Below are 12186 nucleotides of genomic sequence, written 5' to 3'. Positions count from 1 at the left end.
CCAGCCATTTATGGACAAGACTAAAGACCTCTGTCGCAAACGCGCGTTACATACGGTACACAGTCGTAAAGCACAACAAGTGTGCGCAAATCGGGCAGGTCACACAGATCGGAATAATCACGCGCTCAGGAAGCGGTCATGGCCAGACGCGACAGGGTGACACATTTACTGAGGCAACTCGCCGTTCAGGCGTAAGTCAAGCAACATCTGCAGAACGAAGCATTCAGCTAACAAACAACGTTATAGTCATGTTTATTATGTATAATAGTTTGGCTATTATAACTTTAGATGTACGTTTTCTTAACTTTCAATCTTTAAATAAATCTTTTCAGGTAAAGTTTTGTTGCAATTCGGTTTAAATAAGTATAATAAAAATAAATAATATTAGTAAAATTTTGTGCTCTTTTATTTGCATTGATTTTTTGCGGCCACTTCTGTTAATCTAGTGAATGCCTGTAGTGTGCAGCTGCCACTATGTCTGGGGTCAGTGCTACTGTACTTGTCATTATTTGTTCAGTAAAGCAGATATGGTAAACCACAATACAGTTTTCTGGCATTAACATTAGACAATCAAGTCAAATTAAAATTTTCAAAAATAAACTTTCACAGAAATAAAGCTTAAGTTATGGCCTTGGCTAAAGTTGAATACTGTACATGCCTGTCCTCAAAACAGCATACATATGATGTTTGTATGGACTTGTGATGGTCACAGATGTTCAGGGGTACAAGGTGAAGTGTGTACAGGCACTCATACATTCAGTGTGGGAGGAAACTGCAACGCATGAGGAGAACATGCAAACATATAAGCAATTTGTAAATCCCAATCAGCCTACCATGCATTTAGTCAGATTGGCCAGGGACAAGATAAAACTCCCATCCTGAAGATGCATGGCAACAGTGCTTCCTGATGAGCCAGTGGTCCCCATGTGATAGCGAATTTAAAATATTCTAAGAACTGGGGAAATATCCCTAAAATATCAAATAGGCAAATTTGTTTTTTTATGAATTGAGCATTTTTTATGTCTGTGCATTTGCAGTGCCAGCCAAAATTTGGACACACGGAATTAGAAGGATTATAATTCAAAACTAAATTAATGATTTGTTTATCACTGTTTAGTGATTTCTTTTTTTTTTTTTTTTTTTACAATATTGGAGATTTTAAAAGTATAAAATAACACATATTAAATTAGTTAATTAGGTAATAAAAAAACCAAAAACCATCAGTTGTTATTTTAAAACATGAGGGTCAGCTGTTCTGGAATATTTTTGCAAGAACTTTATTGTCAAGTGCATTTACAAAATTTAACAGCACCTCAGATTAGAGCTGTTATAAAGGCTTTATGGAGCATAAGTAGCAGACGCTTCTCAATATCAACTGTTTAAAGGAGATTATTACATGATTTTCAATGTAGAAAGATATAAAAATCAGGAAAGACCACTGAATAATAAGGTATGTCCAAACCATTGTCTGGTAGTCTGTATTGTATTTTAAACACTCTTAGATAAGCTTATTTAAAGGTCAGACTCTTGCCTGTTAGTGATGTCTGTTTGTTAAATCATGTGATACTTTCTTACAGGTGCAGATGTCCTGCTCATTCTTCCACACATTCGGGTTACATCTCTCAGCCAGGTGTGTATTACATGTGAAAGACAACATACAAGTAAATATCATTGGTCATGTTTTACAGAACATGTTTAACAGTAAAAATCATAGATGGTGAAATGACCACATTCTTTGTGGCCAGATCCAGGACATGTCTGTGGAAGAAAAACTGACTATGCTTTTGAGGTTAGTATCAGTCCTACTCCTCCTCAAGGACAAGGTACATAAACCGTGCACTAGAGTAAAAGTAGAGATACCCTAGGTAAAAGTATTACTTCAGTATATGTAGAAGTTATCCATTTACATTTTTCTTGGAAAAAAAAAGTACAAAAGCACTTGTTTTCGAATCTGTTCAAGTATTAAAATTAAACTACTATGCTTTATTATGTGTCTAATACAATAATTTTTCGAATTGGACATAATTAATAAGCAACTAATTTTTAACTCCCTTAAGGTGTTACTTACAGCTTGATTAATGTAATCACGTTTGATTGATGGTTAGAGGTGAACTTGGATGGTCTTTGAACTCCACTGCGTGCTTTGTGAAAATGTTGTGTTAATAATTGTTGATGTCTTGTGTGAATTTTATGTTGTTATACAGTGATGACCAAATAAATGTTAAATGATAAATGAATCTGTACTGTATATCAGGATATATTATTTAACGAAGAAGGCTGTTATGTGATTCTGGGCATAAAGATCTAGCCATTAAATTACACAAATGTCTCTTATATAACGAACCATATTTAGGTGTAATTCCAATCACCCGGTATCACTTTGAAGCTGTATAATTATGATGCGCTTTCTAAATGGCTTGTGGAGATTCTAATGATTTGTTTACACATTTTTCAGATGGCTTGCTCCAATGTCAGATATGGAAGAGGTGTGACCAGAGAGATCGGCATGGTAATAGTTACATTTTTGGTTCATAAAAAAAAAAAAGAGCAGGCTTGTGTGGTCAAATAATGCTAAGGCAATGGACATAGAGATGGTATGTAATTTACATTTACAAGTAATATATGTAAAGGTTACTGAATAATAATTGTAAATTACAGTACCAATGGAGAGCTAGAGTGACATTGCAAATGACTTTTTAAACACATTAAGTAACTATATTGTTGTATATTTTCTCTGAGAAACAATTTGTGAGCACATGATATTTTATCTTATATTTATTAAAAAAAACATTAATTACAATTATAATAAAAGTAGTCATTTTTATGTGGGTGGGACTTAGGTCTCTGGTTGGTTTAAAAATAGTGGAGCAATTATTTACCTAGGAAAAAAAGCTGTGTTATACAATATTCAACAACACAGTTCAGTATCCAGTATTACAACCACATTATATCCACTGTTTAATGTGATTTTTATGGTAAAATTCATGTTTTTTTTTTAAATGCTATGAATTTAGTATTAGCATTGTTTGCACCTCAAAGTTTATCTGGAAGTATAAAGGAAGTGTACTTATTTGTAAAGTTGTAATCAGTTATCAGTTACTGTTTTAGTTGAATGTAAGTTAAGATGTAATGAATCCTAAATTTCCTAAATGTTTTGCTAGGACTTGCAGAATTGGGGCGCACAAAATGTGTGTTTGATGACAGACAAGAACTTGTCCACGCTGCCCCCAATAACAGCAGTGTTGGACTCACTTACCAGACATGGTGTGAAGTATGAATGCTATGACAGTGTGAGGGTAGAACCTACAGATTATAGGTAGAGTATGGCTGCATGATTTGATAAAAAAATTCTACTTAAACTGAGATATGTAAATATTAAATGTTCCATTTTAAATTCAAACGTATTTATCTAGGCGAACAGTAAATAATTGGACAAATGATCTAATTAAGAGGATGTTTGCTAATATTTATTCATCACATCTACAGTATTTTAAAAAACAAACAAATGCCTAAATTAAAGGTAAACTCTACATAAGTTTGTGACTATATATACTGTATTACCTGTAATAAATTGCAGCTTTTTACGATTAAATAGACCTTAAAAAGGTCCATATTTAGATTCATTTTTCAGCCCTATATAAATAATACTCTTTCGCCTAAGCTGAACCCAGTTTAAACTACAGCTAAGCTATAATAGTGCATGTTTATGGTGTGGGAGTGAAGGCTATAATGAGTCTTTGGTCTTCATAGTTGGACAAAATATTGTTTTTCTTTCCATTTTTAGCTTTAAAGCAGCAATTGATTTTGCGAAGAAAAGAGATTTTGATGCTTATGTAGCTGTGGGTGGTGGCTCTGTGATTGACACCTGTAAAGCTGCCAATCTTTATGCATGCCACCCGGAGGCTGACTTCCTGGATTTTGTCAATGCACCAGTTGGTAAAGGAAAGCCAATAACCAAATCACTGAAGCCTCTTATTGCAGGTAACTGTGTGCACACTCAGTTAAAGAATACTGAAACCTCAGATTCATTCTTGACATAAAACATGTATATTTTAATACTATTAATCGCTTTCTCTCAGCATCTTTAATACATAAAAATGTCTTAAAATATAATGTTTGGCATCTTATAGTCATATCCAAATTGTGCAAACTGAAAATCAATAGAATTTAGGGTGATTTCCTTTGAATGACACAAACTTGTAAAATCCATTTTCCTTTTTTAAAAAGAAAAACAAAAAAAAACTGTTGTAAAAAACATGTATGGATTAAGGGTTTAAATGTTATTGTATTTTGTTGTTTAAGATAAAGCTCTTAATTTATTTGGGTATCAAATAATGCATACAGTAGACTACTTTAAACTACTGCTACTAACTACTGCTTACATATTATATCAAGCTTCTGCCTCTGACAAAGTAGTTGCCTCTTAATTTTGCAAGAAGCAACTGGAAGATTCCCTAAAATAAAAGACTGAATATAGCACTTTTGCTTCCTCCCATGTTATAATGCTGAAGGTATGAAGCCGTGTCAGTGGAACCTAGATGAAAATATAAAGCAACATGCACTGCAAAGTCTCTCTGAGTCAGCTGATTCAATCCGGTCTAAAGAAATCACTGCAGCAACTTAGAGGTTTATATATATGAAATGCTAATTGATATTGGAAGAGCACAGGGTTAAAAATAAAACAGATACAGTAAGTTGCCTGACTTTGACAGCAAAACTCCATTGCAAGCAGAATAGAAAATAAAATCCATGTGGTTCACACGCCCCTCTGCTTAGACTTATTCCACTTTACTTATTTAAAAAAATTATAATTATTAAACTTGTATCATGATGAATGTTTTAATCAATTGAAAATGGAAATTTAAGTCACATTCAGGCAAAATGTATTTTATTGTATTTTAAATAAATGTCCAGGGACCACTATATCATATCCTATAAAGTTGTAAAAACTGCTTCATGCCGGTTTCAGGTATTGTAAAAAGAGCAGTAAGGCAGTTCAATGTAATAAAGTTTATTGTGTGTATGTATGTTTTTAAGTTCCCACTACAGCAGGTACAGGAAGTGAGACCACAGGTGTAGCAATATTCGACTTTGAAGACATGAAGGCCAAAACTGGTGAGAGAATAAATAAAAAAGAACATCACTTTAAACTTCATTCTAATCTAATCTCCAATTAAAGTCATCCATTATATTCCATAAGAAAATAAAGTTGACCTACAATATAGCTATTTGACTTAATTTATTTTCCTTTAAATGTAACTTTCTTTCTTCCCTATGCTTTTCTTCCCTATGCTTAATTTAAAGGCATTGCAAATCGATCACTGAGGCCCACTTTGGCAGTGGTGGATCCACTGCACACACTGCACATGCCAGACAGGGTGGCTGCCAACAGTGGCTTTGATGTACTCTGGTAGGGCTTAGTGCACGCTGTGTGTATTATGCTGTGTGGAATGTGACAATATTAATAAAATAAATATATCCTTAAGACCGTAAGTCGATTTATTTTGGACTGACAGCTAAATATCAGATAAGTACAGACTCACAGTGTATAATCTTTCAGTTAAGGTGTGGGAAAATTCCTGATGGTTGAAAGGAAAAATTATAATAAAACAAATAGATAAACTTAAAGTAAAATAAGACAGCAATATTTTATGACATATGATATTAATTCAATTCAATTCAATTTAATTTATATAGCGCTTTTAACAATGGTCATTGTCTCAACGCAGCTTCACAAAAAAAAAATTTAAGATTTTTTTTTTTTTTTAGAAAAGAAAAGAAAATATTTGGAAGTGTGTATGTGTGAGAAAAATGTGTCTAGATAATAATGAAATGAATGAATGATGAATGAAATGTCTCTGATGAGCAAGCCAAGGGTGACGGCGACAGTGGCAAGGAAAAACTCCCTGAGATGGTAATAGGAAGAAACCTTGAGAGGAACCAGACTCAACAGGGAACCCATCCTCATCTGGGTGATAACAGATAGAAATAACATCATGTGTGTTGTGCAGGTGAAAGTTCAATATAACAGAAGTTGTGTAGATTCAGTTTAGCAGTAGGTGCAGAGGGCAGATGGCGTCTGGATCACTGGAAGCACAGGAGCAGGATGGTAGCTCCAGCCATCATAAAGCAGAATCTAGCTGGAGCTGGTCCTTCTCAAGATGCCTTAGAAACCTCGCAGGGTTGGCCTTTGTCTACTAAAGCTGGCACAATCTCCAGATGCCTCGGGATGGGTAGAGAAATACAGAAAAGATGGAGAGAATTAGCGTAGTTGCCATTCAGGATAGGTGTACTGGAGTATGAGGTTATGGGATGAGTTACGCGTATGCCAGATTAAAGAGATGCGTCTTGAGTCTACTTTTGAATTGGGAAACCGTGTCTGCTCCCCGAACAGTGTCTGGAAGGCTATTCCAAAGCTTTGGAGCCAAATATGAAAATGCCCTGCCCCCTTTTGTAGATTTTAAAATTCTGGGAATTACCAGAAGTCCGGAGTTTTGTGATCTTAAGGGACGTGGTGGATTATAGCGTATCAAAAGACTGGTTAGGTATGAGGGAGCTAAACCATTTAAAGCCTTGTATGTAAGTATCTAACTTAACTAGTTAGAGTACTTTTCCATTGCAGGAAATGAAAACTCCTTTGTGATTCCTCATGCATGTTGTTTTAGTCAAGGCATTTATAATTAAAACACAAAACAGAACTATTATGCTTTTAAAAGAACACTTTTAAAATACAATAACTGTAGAACTTAGAAAAACGCGCGTCTGATAGTCGGTTTCTCTTGGGGGTAAGAACGAGATTTGCCAGGCTAAAAAGCCTCTTCACAGGCACACTGGATGGTATTAAGTTGTACAAAAATGTTCATGATCATATTTCTACGAGGTGTCCTCATAGAGGACGTGTCCCTTCTGCAGTAAGTGCTGTCTGCAGTGTCAACATGTCCCTTCTGCAGTGAGTGCTGCCTGCTAAAAACAGTAAATTCATGGCAGATTTCTGTGATTGTGAAAACAGAAATTGGTAACAGATTGCATATTTGAAAGTAACTGAGTACTTAAATTGCGAACCTAGCGTGTTAGGTTAATTGTTACATCAAAAAGTAATCCAAGTACTCTAATGCGTTACTTTGTAACACAATACACCCCCTTGCCTCTTATTGGAGTGCCTTAGTATTCTAAGCAGATGACCTGGCTTTGATTTCTAAACTGTGCAACACAATATTGTATGTTTTTTTGGCAAAAGAGGAACAAAACTACAGCATCAGCAGCAGCTGTTGTAGCTAAGAAACATGAAAGAGCTTAACAAGGATAAGTGTTTGCAAGTTATATTATTAATAATCAAGCATTATACTTTTTTTTTTAAGTGGAATTTGCAGATGCTTATGTAATCTTTCTAGCTAACAGTACTTGGTGATATATAGCTATGTGTTGAGTGACGCCCTGTAGTGTAACTCTAAAAGCAGCTGGATTATTAGCCAGCCAAAACACAAATCCTGTACTTTATAAAGATTTCCTCAAGCAAATATTATGCAAGTAAAAGTTAAAATTCTCCATTTACATGTCTACTTGAGTAACATTATTAAGGTACTCCCCTTCAAATTTACTTAAGTATTTAAACTTGGTGCATGGTAAAAAATCTCTCTTTCTCTCTCTCTCTCACTGCTTTCTGATTGTGACCGTGCTGTTTTCGTTCCTGTCTGAAGCCAGCTATGCTTTTGGTTTTAAATAGCTGTTACAATATTAGCGTATCTTAAAGAAAAGGCAGGTAATACAATTACGTATTATAGTTAGCATTATGTAAAATATATACTGTACTTTAAATATAAAATGTAAATTATTATACGTTTAATTAATTCATTTGAATACATTTATTTATTGAATATTGTCACATTCCAATCAGCATAGTGCACATGTGTATCTGTGGATGTTTATTACGGATGGAATCCTTAATTTATATTTATTATCATTTTAACCCTTGCTTATCTACACTCACACTCTCTCTCTCCCTCGCTCTCTCTCTCTCTCTCTCTCTCATGTCCAATAGCCATGCTTTGGAATCCTACACTGCTTTGCCGTATAACATGAGGAGTCCATGTCCCACCAACCCCATAGCCCGTCCTGCTTATCAAGGCAGCAACCCAATCAGTGATGTCTGGGCAAGACATGCCCTCTGCATAGTGGCCAAGTACTTAAAAAGGTACATCAAAGTTTAAGAGTGTTACAGTATTAAATATGAAATAAAAATAAAATTCTAGTGTGGAGACACTGTGGACATGGCTGTTTTTATTATTATTATTATTATTATTATTATTAGTTATATTATAGTATTGCCACTTATGTTAGGGCAATTTGACAGTTCTAACAATTTTTTTATTAAAAAATACCCGTTAGTGCCTGCCAATGACATATTAATTAATTTCAGTAAAAGTATTCAGTTTGGCTTTCTAATTAATATCTATTGGTGCAGTTGTTTGTTTACATTAAGCATGTTGCTTATTAGAAACTTATTTCAAAGTAGATTATTAAATCCACCACATAATCGTTTTTTATATACTGTAATGTTTTTCGGTCATAATGCTTTTACTTAACATTTTGATTTGAGCGCATAACACTGCGGTCTCAGTTCAGGTATTGTAAGTATTTAGTCAGAAAAAATTAAATCCATAGAATCACATTGTAGGATTTTAAATGAATTTAGTTGCAAATTATGGTGGAAAATAAGTACTTGGTCAATAACACAATTTAATCTCATTACTTTGTTATATACTCTTTGTTGGCAATGAGGTTAAAAGTTTTCTGTAAGCCTTCACAAGGTTTTCACACCCTGTTGCTGGTATTTCGGCCCGTTCCTCCAAGCAGATCTCCTCTACAGCAGTGATGTTTTGGGGCTGTCGCTGGGCAACACAGACTTTCAACTCCCTCCAAAGATTTTCTATGGGGTTGAGATCTGGTGACTGGCTAGGCCACTTCAGGATCTTGAAATGCTTCTTACGAAGCCACTCGTTCGTTGTCCGGGCGGTGTGTTTGGGATCATTGTCATGCTGAAAGCCCCAGCCACATTTCATGTTCAATGCCCTTGATGATAAAAGGAGGTTTTTACTCAAAATCTCACGATACATGGCCCCATTCATTCTTTCCTTTACATGATTCAGTTGTCCTGGTCCCTTTGCAGAAAAACAGCCCCAAAGCATGATGTTTCCACCCCCATGCTTCACAGTAGGTATGGTGTTCTTTGTATGCAACTCAGCATTCTTTCTCCTCCAAATACGAAGTTCTATTTTGGTTTCATCTGACCATATGACATTCTTCCAATCCCTTTTCTGGATCATCCAAATGCTCTTTAGGAAAACTTTAGACCGGCCTGGACATGTACTGGCTTAAGCAGAGAGACACGTCTGGCACTGTAGGATTTGAGTGTGTTACTGATGGTAGCCTTTGTTACTTTGGTCTCAGCTCTCTGCAGGTCTTTCACTAGGTCCCACCATGTGGTTCTGGGATTTTTGCTCACAGTTCTTGTGATCATTTTGACCCCACGGGGTGAGATCATGCGAGGAAGATTATCAGTGGTCTTGTATGTCTTCCATTTTTTAATAATTGCCCCCACAGTTGATTTCTGTACACCAAGCTGCGTCTTCCCAGCCTGGTGCAGGTCTACAATTTTGTTTCTGGTGTCTTTTGACAGCTCTTTGGTCTTGGCCATAGTGGAGTTTGGAGTGTGACGGTTTGAGATTGTGGACAGGTGTCTTTTATACCGATAAAAGGTGCCATTAATACAGGTAACGAGTGGAGGACAGAGGAGCCTCTTAAAGAAGTTACAGGTCTGTGAGAGCCAGAAATCTTGCTTGTTTGTAGGTGACCAAATACTTATTTTCCACCATAATTTGCAAATATTATAAAAATCCTACTTTTTTTTATTTTTATTATTATTTTGTCTCTCATAGTTGAGGTACACCTATGATAAGAAATACAGCCCCCCCCCTATCTTTTTAAGTGGGAGAACTTGCACAATTGGTGGTTGACAAAATACTTTTTTGCCCCACTGTAGTTAAGTTTACTGTTGTGGAATGACGGTGAAAAAAAGTTATGTAAATATATTACTAGCCTGGCCCATTTCTCTCTCTTGAAATTAATCAAAGAAACAATTGTAGCTTTTTATACTATCAAGAAGCCATAAACTACTACGCTATAAAGTCCCATGTCTAAATACTTTGCTGTATCATAAAACTTATAGCAGCAGCTTTACCTTTGCTGATACTGGATACTTTTTCCAAAAATGCTAAATAACCATTCCTTACAGTAAACTTAATATCAACAATTAAACTTTATTTACTTTATTAAAGTTATATACATGAACAGTATAACTAGTTAGACCAGCTTATTAGTATAAATCTGAGATTTCCTTTGCAGTTAGCAAATAATCACTGCTTTCTTATCAGTGTAGAATCCATCAAGATTTGTCTTATCATTTAGTTTTATTATTTAAACAGAATACTCATTTCTGTTCTCACTGTGATTCTCCACTTTTTTGGTGTCGTGGTCAGATACAAAAATATAAAAAATGTGATTAGACAAAAATACCAATATATTACCAAAAAAATCATGCACAGTTGTCTTGTTCAGGTAAATCAAATGTATGAACATAACTATTATAATTACTGTTTGTGTTTGTGTGTCAGAGCGGTGCGTAATCCAGATGATGTAGAGGCGCGCTCCAGCATGCACCTGGCAAGTGTGTTTGCTGGAATTGGCTTTGGTAATGCGGGAGTTCACTTATGGTAAATATTCTCAGTGGCTTACATATTTACGTTTTTTTCCTTAAAATTTATACGATTTATACCAAAAGTTCTGTTTACAACATTGGCCAATAAAACTATTATATAAAATGGAATCACTTAATTTTTAATTGTAATTTCTTTTTTATTGGTCACATCTTTTATTTTATTTTAGTCATGGAATGTCATATCCTATTTCTGGGAACATCAAAATCCATAAAGCTAAAGGATACAGAGTGGACCATCCCTTAGTGGTGAGCACTGTTCTGATCAATAAGCAACACTTCAACTTCGAGCATATGTACTACAGAATTATAGAAATCCTTTACTGGAGTAAAAGATTTACCATAGTATTACTATTAATATAGAGTATTAATGTCTAGCATTAAATGGTAAGCTGTGTGCAGTGTGCTTTATATATTTAACTTTTTTCCAAAAATATTTTTGCTTGTGAATGACCCTGGAAGCCTCATGGCCTCTCTGTGGTTCTCACATCTCCTGCTGTGTTTGCCTTCACCGCCTGTATGTGCCCAGAGCGACACCTAGAGGCAGCAGAGATACTAGGTACTGAACAAAGGCCTTTTTTTTTGTTATTGTACTGTGTACACCTGACTACATGTGCATTTGTATGGGTGTGTGAATTGGAAGGCGCTGATGTAAGAAATGTGAAGACAGAAGATGCTGGACGTGTGTTGGCAGACATTCTGAGGAACTTTCTGTATGACCTTGAGGTGGAAGATGGCTTATCTGAAATTGGTTACAGTAAAGAGGACATTCCCGGGTTGGTGAAGGGAACTATTCCTCAGGTTTGCTCTACTATTTCTTCCATTTGCATGCCTTTTTAATGCATTATGACTGTATTTGTGTATCTTGTTTATGAATTAAAGAGCGTGTGTGTGTGTGCGCTTTGTAGGAGCGGGTGACAAAACTTGCACCAAGATCTCACACTGAAGAGGATCTCAGTCATTTGTTTGAAGCATCCATGAAACTCTACTAAACATGCAAAAAGATTAGCTATGTTTTAGTGCAACAGCAGACATGACCCTCGTTATAAAGTCTTAGGCTATAACCACAGCTCACAAGTTAGCTATCACAAAATACCACAAGCATTTTAGGCCAATTGTATATATACAATATAAATGTGCCAGAAAATCTTTAATGTCCCATTAAATTTAAGTATAATTACTTCATTGTGTTGTTGTTGCAATAATCTGTGTATAATCTGCAGTGCAGTGTTAGTGCAAAAATGTACAAATTCCTAATAAAATCATGTACATGATCTCCTTTCTGAAAATTCTTAGCTGAAACTGAATAAATTTTCACTTATTTAGTTTATTATAAATGTACATATTTATTCAGTATGATCTTGATTAGCTGAACTGGATGGAAAAGAGTGCTGTTTGTTGTCATGGTAACTGTG

At 35.2% G+C, this 12186-nt stretch overlaps 1 protein-coding gene across 1 annotated transcript; it reads left to right on the top strand.

Annotated features, from left to right (window-relative positions):
* Window positions 1-65: 65 nt before the first annotated feature.
* Window positions 66-12115, top strand: adhfe1 (alcohol dehydrogenase iron containing 1). Its single transcript, XM_053486525.1, has 14 exons — window positions 66-191; window positions 1578-1630; window positions 1746-1789; window positions 2456-2509; window positions 3162-3316; window positions 3785-3981; window positions 5038-5115; window positions 5305-5410; window positions 8039-8191; window positions 10671-10769; window positions 10942-11020; window positions 11234-11330; window positions 11415-11572; window positions 11680-12115. The coding sequence occupies exons 1-14, from the start codon at window positions 139-141 to the stop codon at window positions 11761-11763; spliced, it is 1410 nt and encodes a 469-aa protein (XP_053342500.1). The 5' UTR covers window positions 66-138; the 3' UTR covers window positions 11764-12115.
* Window positions 12116-12186: the final 71 nt, after the last annotated feature.

This window comes from Clarias gariepinus, chromosome 25, assembly GCF_024256425.1.
Source record: "Clarias gariepinus isolate MV-2021 ecotype Netherlands chromosome 25, CGAR_prim_01v2, whole genome shotgun sequence".
Lineage (NCBI taxonomy): Eukaryota > Metazoa > Chordata > Actinopteri > Siluriformes > Clariidae > Clarias > Clarias gariepinus.
The sequence above is the reverse complement of the archived record's forward strand: the minus strand, read 5'-3'. Positions and strand labels throughout refer to the sequence as shown.

What these genes read in the sequence shown, in the direction of transcription:
- adhfe1 (XM_053486525.1), top strand. Translation starts at nt 139, where the DNA reads ATGGCCAGACGCGACAGGGTGACACATTTACTGAGGCAACTCGCCGTT. An exon ending in GGGTTACATCTCTCAGCCAG is followed by an intron (nt 1,631 to 1,745) that starts GTGTGTATTACA and finishes CTTTGTGGCCAG; the next exon opens with ATCCAGGACATGTCTGTGGA. An exon ending in AATGCGGGAGTTCACTTATG is followed by an intron (nt 10,770 to 10,941) that starts GTAAATATTCTC and finishes ATTTTATTTTAG; the next exon opens with TCATGGAATGTCATATCCTA.